Below are 19652 nucleotides of genomic sequence, written 5' to 3' on the forward strand. Positions count from 1 at the left end.
CTCCATCTTCCTTCCTTTCTTCCTCTCCCTTGCTCATTTTAATCCTTAGATCAGCCATCCATTGTACTAACTAGTTGTACAACTTTAATATACAACTTTAATATTTGCATTTCCTGAGTAAACTACCTTGCGTGTGAGTTAGGAGCTCCTTGGATGCTAAAGAGGAGAACTGGTGTCCAGTTAAAGAGAAGAGGGAAGGAAGCAGGCCTATGAACGTGGCTCCCAGCCCCTGGAGTCTGAGCTCTTCAGTGAAGTCAGACCCTGGAGTCTGAAATGAAAGAATTCGTTGACCACACTCAGTCATCAAGAAGATTGATTAAAGGGGCAAGAAGTATCCCTTGTGAACTCACCCAGCAGGCTGAGCCCTGTGATCTCTCTCGAGAATAGGTGAATGCTCTGTCCTCTACATGCTGTCCAAATGAGCTTCAGAAACCAAGAGTCCTACCTCTTTCTCCACAAGAAACTCCGGTCTGCCTCTCTTCAAACTGTTCCTCAGCAATCAAAAGGGAGGCAAAAAAACATGCATTGGTCTTATTTTGACTTTCTTCATCTCACTGGGATAGAAGAAAGCCAACAGGCCACAAACCAGTTCCTGGCTAGCCCACAAAAATCCCTTGATCAGCAGCTGTGTGTCAGGCACTGTTGTTGGCAGTGGTAACATCAAAGGGAACAAAACAGGCGAAGCTCTGCCTTCAGGAAGCTTACAGTCTAGAGGGGGTTGGAGGCCACAGACGCACAAACAAGTAAATACCATTTCAGGTATAAAAAGTGTTAAGAAGAAAATAAAATCAGATATTGGGATTATGACAGACTGGAGCAGGAGGGCCGTGTTAGATACTGTGGTCAGGAAAGAGCTCTTCGGAGAGCCAATATTTGAACTGAAACTGAATGGGGTAGAGGAAAGACCATGGTGAGATCTGGGGACGCGTGTTTCAGACAAAGCAGCAGACAGGCCACTCGAGAGCCTTGAGCAACAGCGTGGAAGGAACTAGAAGGTGGGCTTGGCTGATGGGAAGTGTGAGAAGAGCCAAGGAATGACAGATGGGTGGGGAGAGAGGGGTGGGGTTCAGATACCATAGGCAGGGATCCTTAGATTAAAGTTCATTCTACATGTTTGGAAGGTTTCATAGAAGACATAGCATAACCTGATTTCTCTGTTGAAGATATTGAGTCTGGCCGCGGTGCAGAGAATAGATGATATGGGACAAGAGTGGCAGCAGGAAGACCGGCTAGAAAATGATCTCAGTAGACTCAGAGAGACATGTATTTCTAATACCCAAGAGATAGAAATAATCAGATAGGGGGGCTTACATGGGAATGAATCCAAAAGTTTTCTGTAGTGGATTAGATGCAAGGTAGGAGAGAGGAAGGTGGACTGAAGAGGTCTGTAGGTCTGGAGTCTCTGCCACCTGGAGCCTTTATTGAGGTCAGTGTACCGGGTGGGGAGGGGCAGGAACAGAGAGACTCACTGGGAGAGAGAAGCCCACGTGACCTCCACGGGAGTAGTGAGCGGTCTAGAGCCCAGTGGAGAGGTGGGGCTCTCGTGAAACAGTGCAGAAGGAAGGGAAAGCCATGGAAGGGATGGGGTCACGCAGCTAGTGAGGGGAGAGTCAGGGCAAGGGAACTGAGCCCTGGGAGCAGGGCCACCTTCTTGGTCACACAGCCTGTGCAGCAGCCCTCCTGGGCCCCACGCTCACCCCGTCCCTGCGCTTGGTTTAATGCTCTGCCGTCACCCTCTTGAAAGTCTTACTAATTTGACACAAGAGAGTCCACATCTTCATATTGCTCTGGGCTCCTCAAAGGATGTGGCTGGATCTGCCCGGGACACTTCCGAGTTAAGAGTTCGGGGGAGTGGAAGACTCCATCAGAAAGACCCAGAAAGAGTGGCTAACGAGGCAAAAGGAAGCCGGGGAGTGTGCTGTCCAGGAAGCCGTGCCGGTATCTCTGGGGGAAAACGGCTGAGCATGTCAAATGTTGCAGGGCAGCCAAGTGAGACAAGGACAGAGAGTTCACCCTTGTCGAGACAAGGTACAGAGATGAGTGATTTCAATGACGACCTTCTTGGTGGAGTGGTGTGCTCTGATGCTTAACTGGCTTACTGCAGAACAAGACGTGACCGGATCCACCGCTGAGAACACAAATGGAGGCCTCGTCGTGTAGTCCACGCCCCTTCTCTCTGCACCAGACTCTGTTTCTCACAGGGAGGGGCCTCATACACGTGCCTGGGGACATGTCAGCCGGACATGCTGGCTGTGCTGTGGGCCTCCCTACAATCAACCACCCGGGGTGGGGGTGGTCCCAGGAAAGCATTCCTGAGTGTCTGGAGACAGCTCTGGCCAATGGTGTAGGGAATTTTATGGCCCCACGTGGACCCAAAGCAAACAGGGCATGTCCCCTTGGCCAGGCTCCTTGCCCCAGGAAGAACACAGCTGCAGCGGGGCCAGAGCAGGGCCCTCCAAGAATTGGGCCTCCAGATGGGAGCCCCGAGGCCCAACCCTAGCTGTTATTGCTAGAGGTGAAAGCACTGAGTGGTGGGAAAAGGAGGGGGTTTTCACACTGCTGCCCATGTTTTTTCTCTATGAAGAAAAACTATAGAAAACTATTTTTATAGAAAACTATAAGAAAAACTATTTTCTCACTACAGAAGTGAGGGTGAAGGCAGGAGGAGGTGATAAAGTCTTGAAGAGAGGGAAAAAAGATTTTGGGAAAAGGGAAGTAAATCTACTAGGTAGGCATGGTAGGTAGGCCTGGCTGGCTCTATTGACTATCCACCAGATATGACTGGTCACAAACTGAAGTAAATCTACGCAGCACAGTTTGATCCTCAAGCTGAGGATCAAAATCCCCTAGCTAGCAATTAGTAATGGTGGGATCAAATTTAGGCAGTCTGACTCCAAGCTAGCTTTTGAATTTACCACACCACATCTACAGTTGGCTCAGTGGTCTCTTTCTCCTCAGCCACGTTCAGCTGCCTAGGTACAGGCACCCAAAAAGGGGATCATTGGGTTTAAACAGGGTTAGGGGATATTCCCTGTGGCAATGACAGTGGGAGAGAGACGGGGGGCTCAAGGACATCTGTTCAGCAGTGAAAAAGTGGTAGAACCAATGGAACAGTAGCTCATTGAGGTCAGAGAATTACTGAAGGGTGAATTGGGCACCACAGCACTGGAAGCCTGAAAGTAGGCTTTCAGGGGTGGTACAGTTGTAGGGGATGACATGGTTTACTTATGACTAGGAGCAGCTGAGCTGGGTGGAGAAAGTATTATTAGAGATGAGACCATCAAAAGAGAGATACTACCAATAATAAAAACACCAGTTCATTGCCAAGTGACATGTACACACATTATTTGATTCTTAAAACGGGTCTATAAAGTGAGCAGGATGACTACCCCCATTTTTCAGATGAAAAAACTGAGACACAGCGAGATTAAAGCTACTTGCCCAAAGACTGACTTGGACATCAAATCCAGGCTTATTTGACTTCAAAGGCTGTGTTCTTTAAAAAAAAAAAAAAAAAAAAAAGCCCCTACAGCCCCCTGCTCCAGCCCCTGACTACACTCAGATCTGGCTTCTTAGTTATACTGAGTTGGTTTGTGGGTTTTTTCTTTTTTTTTCTTTCAAGAGACAGTTTTTACCTGGAACCTCACTTTTTATCTGTAAAGACACAAACGGGGCTAAATTACCATTTACTTTCATTCTAATGCTGGGCATTTCAGGTCACTGAAGGATAAAATATAAAGACAACACTGTGCTGCCCAGAGATTGGTTAAATGTTCCAAGGCTTTCTGGAGAGAAGCAGTAGAAACCAAGTTTAGGGGTAGAAATGCAACTACACTGTCTGCGAATGCCCTCTACTGGCGGCCAATGAGAAAGCAGCCTGGGATTAGAAACTTTATTTGTCTCTTCTTGGAAGACAGTAGACTTGAATTACCAAGTGAAAACTTACCCCTTGTAGATATTTTGGGGCTGTGGTTCAAGTGGGGCAAGGAAGCTTTAGTTACAGAAACTTTTGAAATTTCACAATCGAGGGCGCCCGGGTGGCTCAGCCGGTTAATCTTTTGCCTTAGGCTCAGGTCATGATCCCAGGGTCCTGGGATGGAGTTCCGCATCAGTCTCCCTGCTCAGCGGGAAGTTTGCTTCTCCCTCTGCCTGCCACTGCCCCTCCCCCTGCTCATGCTCTCTCTCTAGCTCTCAAATAAATAAATAAATAAATAAACGAAATCTTTAAAATTTCACAATCGCTGTTATTTCACTTAAGAACTTCTGATTCTCCCTGGGAAGGGTATGTGCTATGGTGAGTGCTGTGAAGTGTGTAAATCTGGTGATTCACAGACCTGTACCCCTGGGGCAAATAATACATTATATGTTAATAAAAATAATTTTTAAAAATTATGCATGGGGGGAAAAAAAGAACTTCTGATTCTCTTTAGTGGGAGACCCCTGCTTCCCTCTGAGTGTCTCCCCATTGAGACTGCAAGCTACTTGAGGTCAAGACCTTAGTCTTTTTCATATTCTTACATCATGAGCCTAGTAAAGTGTCCAGCACATTGTAGGCATCCAATAAATATGTATCAACCAGAACAGAGGAAAGTGGACAAAGTGTTGCAATTTCACAGAACGTGAGGGACTATTCCACTTGGGCAATTCAGGAAGGCTTCCAGGAGGAGACGGGTGGTGGCTATAGTGATGGGGATGAGGGAAGTAGAGTCAAAAAGAAAATCCAGAAAGTAGAATGACAAATCTAGGGGGCCATATACAGAGACCCACAGGACGAGATTTTTGTGTGTGTGTGATTCTGAAAGGAAGTACCTTGCCATATGGCTGACAGGTGAGGTTCCCAATCCTTCCAGAGAAAGTATGAGCAAGAATTTTAAGTTTCATAAAAATAGGTAAAAAAAGCTAGTATAGCAGTTGCAGGTAGACTAAAGAAAGAATTTGGAAGGACTTCTGACTATGGACACTAAAAAAAAAAAAAAGAACAATTCAAGGTTTAAAAAAATTTTCCTATAATTTCATTTTTACCCTAAACTGTGTGACAGCACCAAAATTCAATTCGATAGCTATACAGAGCTCCTTTCACAATGGTCCCCAAATACCTTATTTTCTCAGACTGAGCACTAGGATCAGGGTGCCTTTCCTGGTTTTCATACTGAGTGTCTTACAGCTGAGGAACCCTGAGTTCCAGACAAATCAGGACAGCTGGTCATCCTAGCTGAGCGTGAAAAAGCAGGATGGTTCACAAGGAGGTCAGTGCTGAGTGAAGAGGAGGCAGGTTGGTGGCAGGACATAGCGCAAAGGGCCTTGGCTGAGAAGGGGACCACTCTACCCTGTCCCTGTTATCATCATAACTCTGGGTGGTGTGCATGGTGACATTTTTCACCCACCAGCAAAATAGGCTTCTGAGCCCTAACTCACCGAGCACACAGAATACAATGCAGAAGGATATCAGAGGGGAGGAATACATACAAAAACCCTTGGGTTGCAACAGTAGAATTGAGGCCAAAGGAAAATGGAAGCCTCATTTTGAAGGTCCTGCTGTTTCCTCATAAGCACACCTAAATAAAATAATCTGAAAATGAATGGTAGGCCACAATAGCAAGATTCTTACAGTAAACGAAAAACTTGCCTGCTGCTGCTGCTGTAAACCCCATGGAAGTGCTCACCAGCACTAAACACGGACTCCAGAGAGGCCCAAACAAACAACTTTCAACCTCACTTTTGTGGCCAGGGGCACTTATGACAGCAGCAGAGGTTAGCAGCTTTGGAGGAAGTGGTGCCTCAGTAATGGGGGAGGGTCTACCAGGCCTGGCACAGCTCAGAGTCACTCTTTTCCTTCCCAAAGTAAAGGGAGTCTGAGGAACATCTCCTTTCACAACAGCCCTGGGACAGTGACTTAGCACAAACTCCCCATTAGGCTTCCTGGAAAGTTATCACTCAGGTACTTTACAGGTTTAGGAAATAGATGAAAAAAATAAAAAGGAAAGAAAAGCAAGAAGAGAAGCACCTGGGTAGCTCAGTTGATTAAGCAGCCAGCTCTTGATTTTGGCTCACGTCCTAATCTCAGGGTCCTGGGACGTGACCCAAGTCAGCCTCCTTGCTCGGCTTGGATTCTGCTTGAGATTCTCTCTCTCCCTCTACCCCTGTCCCCACCTGCACTCTCTCTCTCTCTCTAAAATAAATAAGTAAAATCTTGAAAAAAGAAAGAAAGAAAACAGAAAAAAGAAGCTATGTAAACATAAGGAAGGGCTCTATTTTCAAAGATTGGAGATAAAAGGAGTTAAGAAACGAAAGACAGCTAGTCAGCAATAGCCCAGCTTGGTTGCCTTGGGACTGGGACCAACACTGAGCAGGAAAGTAGATCAGCAGAGGTTACAAAGACTGCTTATCTAAAGAAAAGACAGACAAGGGGGCCTGGGTGGCTCAGCTGGTTAAGCGTCTGCCTTCGGCTTAGGTCATGATCCCGGGATCCTGGGATCAAGCCCCACTGTGGACTCCCTGTTCAGAAGGGAGCCTGCTTCTTCCTCTCCCACTCCTCCCCCTGCTTGTGTCCCTCTTTTGCTGTGTCTCTCTCTCTGTCAAATAAATGAATAAAATCTTTTAAAAAGAAAAGAAAAGGAAACAAAAGAGAGAAGAATTAAACCGGATCAAGACAAACAAAACGCTAGCAGTGCTGGCCGGACCTCTCAGTGCTGATTTGTTAGGAGTTGGTATTGTACCTACAGTGTTGTAATGCCTGTGCAGTGATGGTGACAAGTGATATTTATGCAACACACACCAATGCCTGCTATTTTCTTACAGGTTTTGCAAAGATCATGTCCTTTAATCCTCACAATAACCATATTGGTTAGCCCTATGATTGTGCCCATTTTACAGATGAAGAAACTGAGGATCAAAATCCCCTAGCTAGCAATTAGTAATGGTGGGATCAAATTTAGGCAGTCTGACTCCAAGCTAGCTTTTGAATTACCACACCACATCTACAGTTGGCTCCTTTTAAAATATTAAAAGAATTCTACATAGCCTAAAATCTTTATACTAAAGCACTTCCTCTTTCACTTTGAAATTCCCAAACCAACAAGGAAGCGCACGACTGGTTAAGAAGCCACAGGCCAGGGTTCCAGCAGTAGAGAATCACCAGCCCCGTCTGGAACTAAGATCTGTGTGTACGCATTTGGGGGTGGGGGTGGGTAGCACAAGGAGGAAGCAAAGAAGTGAAGCAGCTGTCACCTGAGTCAGTCACAGTCCTGGTGACTGACACCTCACAGCTTATGGAGAAAATGTGGTGGCACCAATGTTTGAAAACACTTCTTTTAGAAAGATGAAGGTGTGGGTGAGCGTGTGTTATCAGTGTGAGGAGCACAACATTGAGAATGCTCTTTGCAAAGGACCTATCATATTGAAGTCAGCAAATAAATGTTTTATGAATAAATGAGAGACATGACCGGACCCAACGTACTGAGGACATCACCATTTCCCACAACTCCAGGGGAAGAATATCAGCAGCCATAGAGTTGCATTTTCACTTATAAACTAAAACAAACAAACAAACCTCATTCTCAGCACTGATACTCTTTGAACACCATTCTTTAAAAAATTGTCATGCCCAGTTGCTACTGATAAGTGGAAAACCTAGCCACAGCATATTTGAGGAATTGTGTGCTAATACATCACCTATGATCACCCTCCTTTCCTCAAAGGCTTAATTGTCTTCTCATGTTCAAACAGAAAGCTCATTTACAATGAACACGTAAATTTATATCAAAGACAAAGGAAAATATACGTGTGTGAAGTGAATAGGTAAAAGTTGTGATTGAGCTTCAGTTTAGCTCTGAGCTTCCTGGCAGCCAAGACAAAAAGAGAAACAATAATTTGCATAACTATGCAGAAAGGAGAAAGAGCACCAATCCCTCCAATGAGACAAAGTATTTCCGAGCACTGAATTCTCAGTGGGTTTTCTTTTTTTTTTTTTTTTTTAAGATTTTATTTATTTATTTGACAAACAGAGATCACAAGCAGGCAGAGAGAGAGAGAGAAGGAAGCAGGCTCCCTGCTGAGCAGAGAGCCCATGTGGGGCTTGATGCCAGGACCTGGGATCATGACCCGAGCCGAAGGCAGAGGCTTTAACCCATTGAGCCACCCAGGCACCCCTTCTCAGTGAATTTTCTGACACAGAGTTTCACATAGGTGTCAATGGCATTGTCCATTCCTCGTTCTCATTTTACAACACAAACCTGGGGCAAATTTCATGAAGTCATTACTTGCAGTAAAGATAAAAACTGAGCGTGCAATAATGAAGCATAACTCAGTGAGCTCATCCTGTGCGGGAACCAAGTCCACGTAGTCCAAGTTCAGCCCCTAGTTTGATCTGAGTTGGAAATGAGATTATCTATAAAGAAAGGAAACAGGTGTTTGCTGAACACCTAAACATGTGCTACGGGCACGACATATCTTTTTCCTCTCAACATACATATCATTATCCTATTTGATAATTAAGTAACTTGCCTTGGGATTCACAGCAAATTAGCAGAAGGATCTTAAGCACATGAATTCTTTTTTCTACCATACACCCTCCTACCCACCTCCTATCACACACTCTAATCAAGAAAAGCCAATGAGCAATTCGTCCCTTAGACAATTTTTACAGGCAATTCGAGTTTGTTCTCTCCAGGGAGGGCCTAGAGCACTGGTGTTGTGTATTTCAGAGTAGGACAGATTTCTGTGGTTCAAAAACCCTAGGTGGGTGGAGTTGACGCATGTAGGCAAGTTCAGGAACATTCACCTCAGAGGAAGTCCACAGTCTCTAAGCTACAAGCCTTTCTGTTTGAAAAGCTTGAGAAAGGATTCTTTTACTCTCCTTCCAGTAATTTGCCAACTTAGAGTCTCTGAGAAGGCAAGATGTCTATGTTATGACCAAAGCATGGTAGGAATTGGGTTCTACAAAGGCAGCCCTGAGTAGGGAGGGGCTCCAAGCAGATGAGAAAGGTCAGATACACAGCTGAGGTCTGGAGTATGAGTCTGTGTGTGTGCCTGGGAGGTAGGAAGGCAGGGGACACACGGGCAGGTGAGCAGGGCCAGATCCTAAGGACTTTGAGTTTAATCCCTTCGCCAGGAGAAGCTACCCAAAATTACAAAGCTTTTTTCTTCTCCAAAGAAACAGAAAGTAGTACAGAAAAACCAGCCTGAGAAAGATGGCAAAGGCTGCAACTTGCTATAGATAGCACACATCCGTATCTTAGAGAAAAGAATGGCAGCGGGGCGGTGGGGTGGGGGTTGGGGGGGCTAGACCAGAATTCCTCTCCATAGGCACCCTCCTCTGGCTCCCATGGCTATTCTCACCACAGGACTTGTCTTAATATTGTCTCCTTGTCTGTGCCCCACTAGCCTATAAGCCCACAGGAGCAGAGGGCAAGACTGTCTTTGTATTTGGCTACCAGATCTATGGGTATAATTTTGTTTAAGTGATACTTGGTTTTTTAGAAAATGATCAAAGGGAAAAAATTTTCAAGGAGCAACATGGTGAAAAGTAAAGGATAGAACAAGAAATGTAAATTATTTTCTCTTTTTGTAACTTCCATATCTCAGTTCCTGTCTGGGAACTCTACAAAATTTACATGCCGTCCCCTGGAAAGGATCCCTCAGTTGGTCTGTGCTGCCCCAGGGATGTCCCCTGGTGTTGCCCCCGGTTCATCACTGTTGTCAGCGGGTCTTGCCAGTCACTGTGGCCACAGCCAGGGTTGCACATCGGCTCTTCACACACTCCCTTCTCTTATATCCAGTTAGCCAGCCGTGGGGCTGCTCCATGAGAGGTTTTACTATTTTCCTTCCAAACATCTGGTACGTGAAGGGTCATCATCACCAGCTTCTTCTTCTCAACCATTCCCAGGATCTTTCCAAAACCCCATAATGTGCATTCCTTACCCAAGGTACCACACTCCAGCTCTGAAGCGGACACGCCGAGTCTCCACATGGTTCCCCACTGGACACTGTGCAGAGGCTTTGTAAATTGCAAGCCAGAGACAACAGTAGTCCCACGACTGGAAGACACTTGTGGCCGTGTATACCATGCGAGGACCACGGGGTATCTCACTCAAGTCCCATTTTCTGAGATTCGAGCTCACCTCTGCCAATCCAAGCATACTTTAGTTCCTGATCTAACACAACATCCAAAATCTAAATCGACCTTGTCTGGCCTCTGCAGGGAGGACTTTGTCAGTGAGTGAACAGAAAACAAGATTTTGACTCCCCGTCACCACTCAAGTTGAGCCTCACTCCACTGCTGTTTAGAAGAGCATCAGTCTCTCTTCCCCAAATGGCCAGGAGGCTCTCGGCCTGGGCAGCAGGAAATGTGCACCTTGTGGAAAGAATTTGATGACTAAAGGTAAGTCGATGACAACATAGGGCAGGCTTTTTTACTTGAACAAGGAATCAACCTGGGCACCTGGGTGGCTAAATCAGTTAAGCATCTGCCTTCGGCTCAGGTCATGATCCCAGGGTCCTGGGATTGAGTCCCATGTCAAGCTCCCCACTCAGGAAGGAGCCTGCTTGTCCCTCTCCATTTGCCCCTCCCCCTGCTCATGCTCTCTCTGTCTTGCTCTCTCAAATAAATAAAATGATAAAAAATAAAGAAAGAAGAAAGAAAGAAAGAAAGAAAGAAAGGAAGAAAACAAGCATCCACCAAAGCTGAATGCGAAAAAAACAGACCAGCTCACCATGGGCTTCATGGTCTTAGCATTCCCAACCTGGGGATCCGATATATCTCTGTTCATTCAAAATGAGAAATATGCTCAAATAGGGAGGCCTGGTGACTTTGGGACCTTGTAGCTCTTCCAAGAAAACCCTCTATCCTGGGTCTAGAGGTGCAGAAAGTCTACAGACAACCAGCTGTGGGTCCTGGCTTGTTCCAACCTCTGCAGTCAGATGGAGGCTTTGCAGCTGCCAGCGGATCACCAAAGAGCACTTGTTGCCTGTAATACCTTCTGCCAACATGCTTGACCAAGCACTCTGGAATTTGTTTTAGCTTTCGTCATTTTTCTAAAGATTTTTTTTTATTTATCTAAGAGAGAGTGAGTGAACAAGAGAGCACAAGCAGGGACAGAGGGAGAGGGAGAAGCAGATTCCTTTGATGAGCAGGGAGCCCGACTTATTTATAAAACACTTACAAAACATTTATAAAATAATAATACAATCCCTATAAAAATACAAACAGCATTTTTCACAGAACAAGAACAAAAAATCGTAAAAATTTATTTGGAACCACAAAAGTCCCTGAATAGCCAAAGCACTCTTGAAAAAGAAAAGTAAAGGCATCACAATTCCAGACTTCATGTTATATTACAAAGCTGTAATAATCAAACCAGCATGGGACTGGCACAAAAATAGACACGTAGATCAATGAAACAGATTAGGACACCCAGAAATAAACCCGCAATTACATGGCCAATTAATCTTTGACAAAGCAGGAAAGAATATCCAACGGGAAATAGTCTCTTCAGCAGATGGTTTTAGAAAACAGGAAGCCATGTGCAAAAAAATGAAACTGGACCACTCTCTTACACCATACACAAAAACAAGTTCAAAATGGGTTAAAGACCTAATTGTGGGACCTGAAACCATAAAAATCCTGGAGGAGAACATAGTCAGTAACCTCTTTGACATTGGCCATAGCAACCTCTTTCTAGATATGTCTCCTGAGGCAAGGAAACAAAAGCAAAAATAAACTATTGGAACTTCATCAAAATAAAAATCTGCCCAGTGAAGGAAACAATCAGCAAAACTGAAAGGCAACCCATGGAATGGGAGAAGATATTTACAAATGATATATCTAAAAAAGGGCTAGGGGTGCCTGGGTGGCTGGCTCAGTTGGTTAAGCGGCGGCCTTCGGCTCAGGTCATGATCACAGGGTCCTGGGATCGAGTCCCACATTGGGCTCCTTGCTCAGCAGGGAGCCTGCTTTGCTTCTCCCTCTGCCTACCCTGCCACTCTACCTGCTTGTGCTCTCTTTCTGACAAATAAGATATAGAAATTTTTAAATAAATAAATAAATAAACAAGGTCTAGTGCCCAAAATATATAAAGAACTGATAAAAGTCAACATCCAAAAAATATAATCCAGTTAAAAATGGGAAAACATGAACAGACATTTCTCCAAGAAGACCTACAGAATGGCCAACAGACACATGAATGATGCTCACCGTACCTCATCATTAGGGAAATGCATATCAAATCTGCAATGAGATATCGCCTCACATCTGTCACAACGGCTAACATCAATGACAGAAGAAACAATAGGTATTAGCGAGGATGTGGAAAAAGAGGAGCCTTCTTGCACTGTTGGTGGGAATGCACACTGGGATAGCCACTATGGAAAAAAGTATGGAGATGCCTCAGAAAGCTAAAAATAGAACTACTCTACGATCCAGTGATCACACTTCTGGGTATTTACCCAAAGAATACAAGAATACATGCACCCTAATGTTTATAGCCAAGATATGGAAGTAGCCCAAATGTCCGTCAATTGATGAACAGATAAAAAAGAACACACACACACACACACACACACACACACACACTCAATGGAATATATTATTCAGCCATAAAACAGAATGAAACCTCACCATTTGTAACAACATGGATGGAGCTAAAGAGTATAATGCTAAATAAAATAGGTCAGTCAGAGAAAGACAAATACCATATGATTTCATTCATATGTGGAAGTTAAGAAACAAAACAAATGAGCGAAGGAAAAAAATAAGAGAGAGAAAGAGATACAAATCAAAAAACAGACTCTTCACTATAGAGAACAAACTAATGGTTACCAGAAGGGAAGAGTGTGGAGGGAATAGTGATGGGGATTAAGGAGTAAATAATAATAATTAATAATAAAAATACATAGGTGTGTGTATGTCTCACCTATAAATCCTTCACTAGTTAACTACTATTAACAAACTGTACATCCTTCCAGATTTTTGAGGGTTTAAGCAGGTGTTCATTTCTTTGTTCATTTTACTTACAATAATCAAATAAACTCTCAGGTACCTTCCACTGAGGTTACACCTTTGAAGCTTCTCAGATGCATTTTCCCTTGTTTTCCCTCTGGAAGTAACCATCACCTGAGTTTTATATGAGTCAGCTCCTTGCTGCTCCTTACAGTGAATCCAAGGACAGACATGGTTTTTAACCTGAATATACATGACTCCCATTCTGCTCTACTGCGCCTCTCCTTTTCTGCCGAAGTTTCGTTTTTGCACAGGTAACTATAATTTCTTTCTGGTCTTAAGCAGCATTCCATTTAATAAAAATACTGCAGTTTCCTTTTCCACCTGTCGCTGTGGCTTACTTCCTGCCCCCTCTTATTATGAGCAATGCTACTCGGGAACGTCCCTGCCTCTATTCTGATTCCCACTCATGGGACCTTCTCCAAAGGACTGTCTCCGAGCAATGAAATGGCCACTTCAGAGGGCTGGTGCGTCATCAGTTTCACTAAGCCATGTTAAATTGCTTTTCCAAAAATGGTTGTGCCTTCAGCATAGGAGAGTTTCTTTTGTTGCATGTCCTCAAGAGCACTTGGTATTGTCAGACTTTCATTTTAGCCAATTTGCTGGGTGACAAGTTTGTTGTGCTTTTATCTTACGTTTCCTGATTATCGTGATTAAACCTATTTCCATATGTTCACTGGTGTTATCATTCCTCTTCTGTAAAATTCCTCTTCGTGTTATGTATTTTCTTTTATCTTTTTTATTGATTCATAGTACTGCTTTGTATATGAATTCTATCTCTGTGTATCTATGGATCTGTTGATGCATCTATTTATCTAAAACTATAGTTTCAGGGGCGCCTGGATGGCTCAGTCCTTAAGCGTCTGCCATCAGCTCATGTCATCATCCCAGGGATCTGGGATCCAGCCCCTCTTTAGGCTCCCTCCTCAGTGGGAAGCCTGCTTCTCCCTCTCCCACTCCCCCTGCTTGTGTTCTCTCTCTCACTGTGTCTCTGTCTGTCAAATAAATAAATAAAATCTTTTAAAATAAAACACTATACTTTCAAATAAGACTTCTTTTAACAGGAATAATGACCTCCATTGCATAAAAACTTGGGTTTTATAAATTGGGTTTAGTTACAATAATCTTAAGGAACAAAACGTTTTCATTCCCTCTACTCAGATTTTCTAAAGGGCCAAACTAGACAAACTATATCAGACAAATAATGATTTATCAAACAGAAGAAAAAATTAATTAGGGGAAAGAAGCCCCACCATTGTCATTATACCTTTTACTACTTGGGAGACTAGAATAATGAAATTTTGTTTCTCAATTGTTTCTGATTTCGACATTAAATTTCAGAGGGGAGAAGAAAAATTGAAACACCTTGTCCACAGTACCTTTCACTATGGATCTCAGAGCCCATATGCTCTCTAGGGTCTGCTTCCCATTTTAACTTGGGGGAACCGAGCACAAAATAAGAAGGACCTGAGACAAAAGGCAATACAGGCAGTATGGAAATTGACAGGTAATCTTCCCACTGAGTGCTCCCAACCCACGGGGCAAAAAGGGGGCTTTCCCTGGATGGTCAATGCCCTCTGCATGCTGGGCGCTGGGGATGCCAGACCCCTGGACTGTGTGCAGGAGAAGATGCTGAGCCCTGGAACCTGCCCTCTGAAGCTTACGATTCAGTGAGAAGGACGAACAGGTGGAAAAGGAGATTTCACTCACAGAGCAAGAAACCAGTGGAATGGTTCCGTGGTTTTCATTGTTGAACTAAACGGAAGATGGTAAAGGATCAGAGAAATGTGTGCTCTGGGCTCCACCTGAAGTCAAATATGTTTGCTCTCCATTCCCCTTTCCTCCAGGGTGGTCCACTAGGATCACCAGGCAGAGGTAGGCTGGCCTGGGTCACATCCTCCCAGCACTGTTGGGCCCATGCTGGTGGTCTCTGGGTCAGCCCTGCCAGTCAGTCCCCATACACCCCCACACCCCACTGTCAGCCCTCTGAGAGGGATACTTTCCCCCACTCTCACAGACTTTCACTTTCACTCCAGCCCAGACTCCGCACTCACAAGGTTTAGGGGAAACTGGAAGCACAGCTGGCAAAGAGAAATAGCTGGGATCCTCCCCTGTGTCACATCATGTGTCAGAGCCTTGCTGTTTCCATAAGCAAGTGCTGGTTCTGGTATCTGCCCTAGGCCACCGCTCAGCCCCCTGAAGTCACAGCTTATGAAGGGTCTCTTGAAAATTGACCCAGGCAGTGAATCGTAAGGTAATACTTGGGTTCCACTCTTTGGGATGATCTTCTTCTCCAGTGGTTCTCAACTAGGGTAGGTGTCTCTCCCCAGACATCTGGCAATGTCTGGAGACATTTTTGGTTGTCATAGCTGGTGGGAGTAGGAGAGTGCTGCCATCATCGAATGGGTAGAGGCCAAGGATGCTGCTAACATCCGCTAAAGCACAGGAGAGGCCCCCATCACTAAGACTCATCCCGCCCCCAAATATCCATAGTGTGCAGGTTGAGAAACCCTGACCTACCCCTCCTCACTATACAGAATGGCCATTGACTTCCCTGACATGACTCCCCATCCCACACACCTTCTTAACAGCTGTGGGATTCTCTGATAGACCATTAAGCCAGTTATTATAGTCGACCTGGACACCAGATGCTGGAGAAGGGACCAGGGATCCTGTGGCTGAGTCAGTGACTCTCTCTCCTAGGAGAACTCAGCTTGTGATCTGAATTCTCATCAGTGTGACACTCATGAAAGATATTCTGGCTGGGTCCAGTCTCTTGGGGGGTGACAAACTTGTAAATGACATGGATAGTGAGAAGGGCTTCTTTATATTTCATGATGTAGTTATTATTTTCTTCATTATTCATCAGCTTATAGTCCATCATTCATTTAGTCAACAAATGTTTATTGTGTGCCCACCAGGACCAGACACTGTGTTGTATGCTGGCTGAATGGTAGTTCTTCAAGTCTATTCCTGTAGAGCATACATCCTACAGCAGAATTCCTTCATCAGATGGGTTGGAGCAAGGGGCGCTTGCGAATTTGTAGGTGCATGAGCCCCCCCTCCAGATATTCTGATTTCACAAGTCAGGATCATGCCCAGAAACCTGCATTTTTAGCAAGTGCTTGAGGTGACTCTCATAGAGGCTATCCATGGGACCGTGATTTAATAAACATTGGTAAAATTATGAAATTTACCCAACCTAATCCCAGGTCTGAGAACATGCAGAACTGAGCTCTAATGTGGTCATTTCCTATATAGCTGGGGGGGAAAACATCATGTAACCATTTAATCATTAATCTCACGTTTCTTTTTTTTTTTTTTAAAGATTTTCTTTATTTATTTGACAGGGAGAGATCACAAGCAGGCAGAGAGGCAGGCAGAGAGAGAGGAGGAAGCAGGCTCCCCGCTGAGTAGAGAGCCTGATGTGGGGCTCAATCCCAGGTCCCTGAGATCATGACCTGAGCTGAAGGCAGCGGCCCAACCACTGAGCCACCCAGGCACCCCTCACGTTTCTTATTTTTAAGCAGGAGAGTAAGACCTGTTCAAACACCGATGGTGAGAGATTAGAATGACCCCAGGTAGAGAGAAGCCAAACACTTAAAAAGGAACAAAACCATAGAAGTTTTACTTTTAAAAACTAATTTTTATGACATATAATAAAATGAGCATTCACCAACTACACTGGTATCAACAGTAGTTAGAAGAAAAAATCTCTTGCTTATGTAAGAGGTGTGCACACTACCTATTCTTGGAACCAGCCTCAGCATGCAATGATTCCTAGCTTGATTAGGGACCATGAATCCTCCCTGGATACCAAGATTAATGGCTTCTCTGATTACTCTCGATTGTTTTTCAAATCTCTTCTCAGATCTACATCATTTACTCTCTGTTATGTGGCTTTGCAGTGGACCACTTATTTTAGGAACATATTAACCACCAGTAAAAGACCTCATCTAAACCTCATTCAAAACAAAACTTTTCCAAGCCATGAGAAACCCTCCCCCCGCCCCAACTTATCTAATGTCAAGGAAGTTAGGTCACTGTGCAGATGTGATTGTAAAACACAGGGAAACTACTTTCAGCCCAACTTCTCTCCCCCAAATTACTGTGATCGATTACATAATAGAAGAAACCCATATAAAGAAACTTGTGATAACAGTTATATAACAGATTAAAATCGATGTGTCGGGACGCCTGAGTGGCTCAGTTGATTGGACAACTGCCTTCGGCTCAGGTCATGATCCCGGAGTCCCTGGATCGAGTCCCGCATCAGGCTCCCAGCTCCACGGGGAGTCGGCTTCTCCCTCTGACCTTCTCCTCGCTCATGCTCTCTCTCACTGTCTCTCTCTCAAATAAATAAATAAAATCTTAAGAAAAATAAATAAATAAATAAATAAAATCGATGTGTCACGATGATCATTAATAAGAAGCAAAGATTAAAGGCCAGAATATCTCAGACAACATGCTATCATCTTTTAATTAATCTACAATGCATTTCTCTTTTTCAGCTTCGCTAGGAATTTCCTCCCATTCTGTCCCTTCAACTAAGTGTATTATACCTTCAACTGTCTCTAGGTTCCTATCTGGTCTTGTTTACTTTTTGCCTCACAAACAGGACCCTCTGAGTTTCTTCACCAATCAAGCACTTCAGAAAGACTCTACTCTCTGTGATCCTAGGAAAGACCACTCAAAATACGGACAAATGTCCAAACAGGAGGGAAATTATCCTTCGTGAAAAATAAGAGAAAAACTCTCAGTTTCGTGTGTGAACTGCAGACTTAGCCCATCCGAAGTGCCCCGTTGTGGCCTCAGCCCATCACAACGCAAACAAGCTCTATTCCGACACCAGCTCCAAACAGAAAAGAACCCCCCTCTCCCGGTTTGGGAACTTTGAGCCAACATATCAATTTGAATGCAAATTTCCCCCAAACTCAGATTTTCTGAGAGATCCATTTTTAAGTAGATTAAGCTCCCTGTAGACCAACATGCAAATGCGGGTGTTCAAGTATAAGAACCCAAGGGTAGCAAAAAGACATTGACCATACCTATTTTCCCAGCCTCCACTTTCAGGTTGAAGTCCCAGTTTCTTGGTAACTTCAGGGACATTTTGCTCCCTCTTTGGGTGAGTAGCTGCTGAAGCAACAGGTCTGTCACGATTCCCGCCCTTCTCGCTTTCTCGATGTTTCCCTCTAGGTTTTGTGTGTGTGTTCCCCTTTGTGAGTTCTTCACAAGCAATCCTGGGTTTGGAGTTGATTTGCCAGCATGAGTCCTCCTTTCTTTCAGAAGAAAGGTCCATACATCTGTTTGTCACTTTGGGGATGGCACCCGAATCCCCCCAAAGCCTCCAACAGTCCCACAGGGGCTGGTGCTTCCTGAAGTGTGCACCTTGCTTTTTCTTGCTTTCGGTCTTACCAGAAATATCCCAGTTGATACTTCACTCTGCGTCATGAGAAGCAGAGCTCCAGTTCGAAAGAATCTCAGGCCTCACGGAGGCGAGGTCGTGATCAACAACTGCTGCCTCTCGGCTTTTTTTTTTTAACTGTCTGCTTCCTTGCATTTGAGGAAGTGGGTGGCTGGTCGGTGTAGATGATGCATTATGAGCACTCTTTCTTGAGAAAACGGTTTTTGGAAATGCTCGTATAAGTAGAATGAGTGTTCTTGTGATCTAAGGCTATAGCTTCAATCAAAAGAAAAAGAAATACAAAATTTCAAGCGTCCCACCATGTACCTCTAAGGCTTCCTCCCAACTGAGTGGATCAAGCATCCAAAAATGTCAGTGAGACAATCTGCGTTCTCCCACCCCACAAAGTTTTCTTCTTTTAAATTCTCCCTGCTGTTAGGACCAGAGAGTAAGTTCTCCTCCTGCTTGGGATAAAGCCTCATGTGGGGAGGGCTCTGAGGTACTTAGCTACTAAGCTGATTTTAGCTGGGTAGACTCACTTGCGTGATATTATGGTTCTTTGGCATTATGTACAGGGTGTGGGTTTAAGAATCAGACTCACCTGGGTTCAGAATGCAGATCCTTAACTTCTTAGCTCTGAAGCTTTTCACAAACAACTAAATCTCTCTGGACCTCAATGTTCTCAGGCAGTAAAATGAGGTCGATAAAAACCATGACTGGAGAGAGTCATGAGGCATCTTGTACAGAGCTTAGCACGCGGTGGTTGTACCACTGACGCTAATTCAAACTTTATCTCATTTACTTCAGCTCTGTGACAGGCTTTCATATATTTAACTGGCTCAGCTTAATCTAGTGATTAAGTATTTGAGTCCAGAGCCAGACTGCTTGAGTTCAAATCCTGGTTCCATCACTTTTTTGCTGTGTGACTTTGGACAAGTTTCTTGACCACTCTGTGTTTCAATTTCTTTATCGGTTAATGAGGCAAAAAATAGGCCCTACTTCGTATGTGTGTTGTGAGGCTTTATTAGTAGGTAAAAGTGCTCACAGGAGTCACTGTTAGCCAGCATGCAAGCTACACATCCTTGGTCCATTCAGTCTTCAACCCTCTTGGATGACTTGGTCATACTATCTTCATCATCTCACATATGCTCATTCTCTGTTGACGACCTTACTTCCTCTTTTATTGAGAAAAGTTGGTACTAGAAGAGTACCAGAGAATGTCTAGAAGAGAATGTCTGTATCCTACTACTATGT

The 19652-nt window shown here is 44.3% G+C and overlaps 1 protein-coding gene across 2 annotated transcripts in view; it reads right to left on the minus strand.

The window, feature by feature from the left end:
• ARHGAP25 (Rho GTPase activating protein 25) overlaps window positions 1–18507 on the minus strand; it is an 86004-nt gene extending 67497 nt beyond the window's left edge. For both annotated transcript variants that reach the window (XM_059405949.1, XM_059405948.1), the window contains exon 1: window positions 18043–18507. In XM_059405949.1, the coding sequence (XP_059261932.1) occupies window positions 18043–18103 (61 nt within the window). In that variant the 5' untranslated portion in view covers window positions 18104–18507. The remainder of the gene's footprint in view (window positions 1–18042) is intronic.
• Window positions 18508–19652: the final 1145 nt, after the last annotated feature.

The sequence above is a fragment of the Mustela nigripes genome, chromosome 7 (genome assembly GCF_022355385.1).
Source record: "Mustela nigripes isolate SB6536 chromosome 7, MUSNIG.SB6536, whole genome shotgun sequence".
Classification (NCBI taxonomy): Eukaryota; Metazoa; Chordata; class Mammalia; order Carnivora; family Mustelidae; genus Mustela; species Mustela nigripes.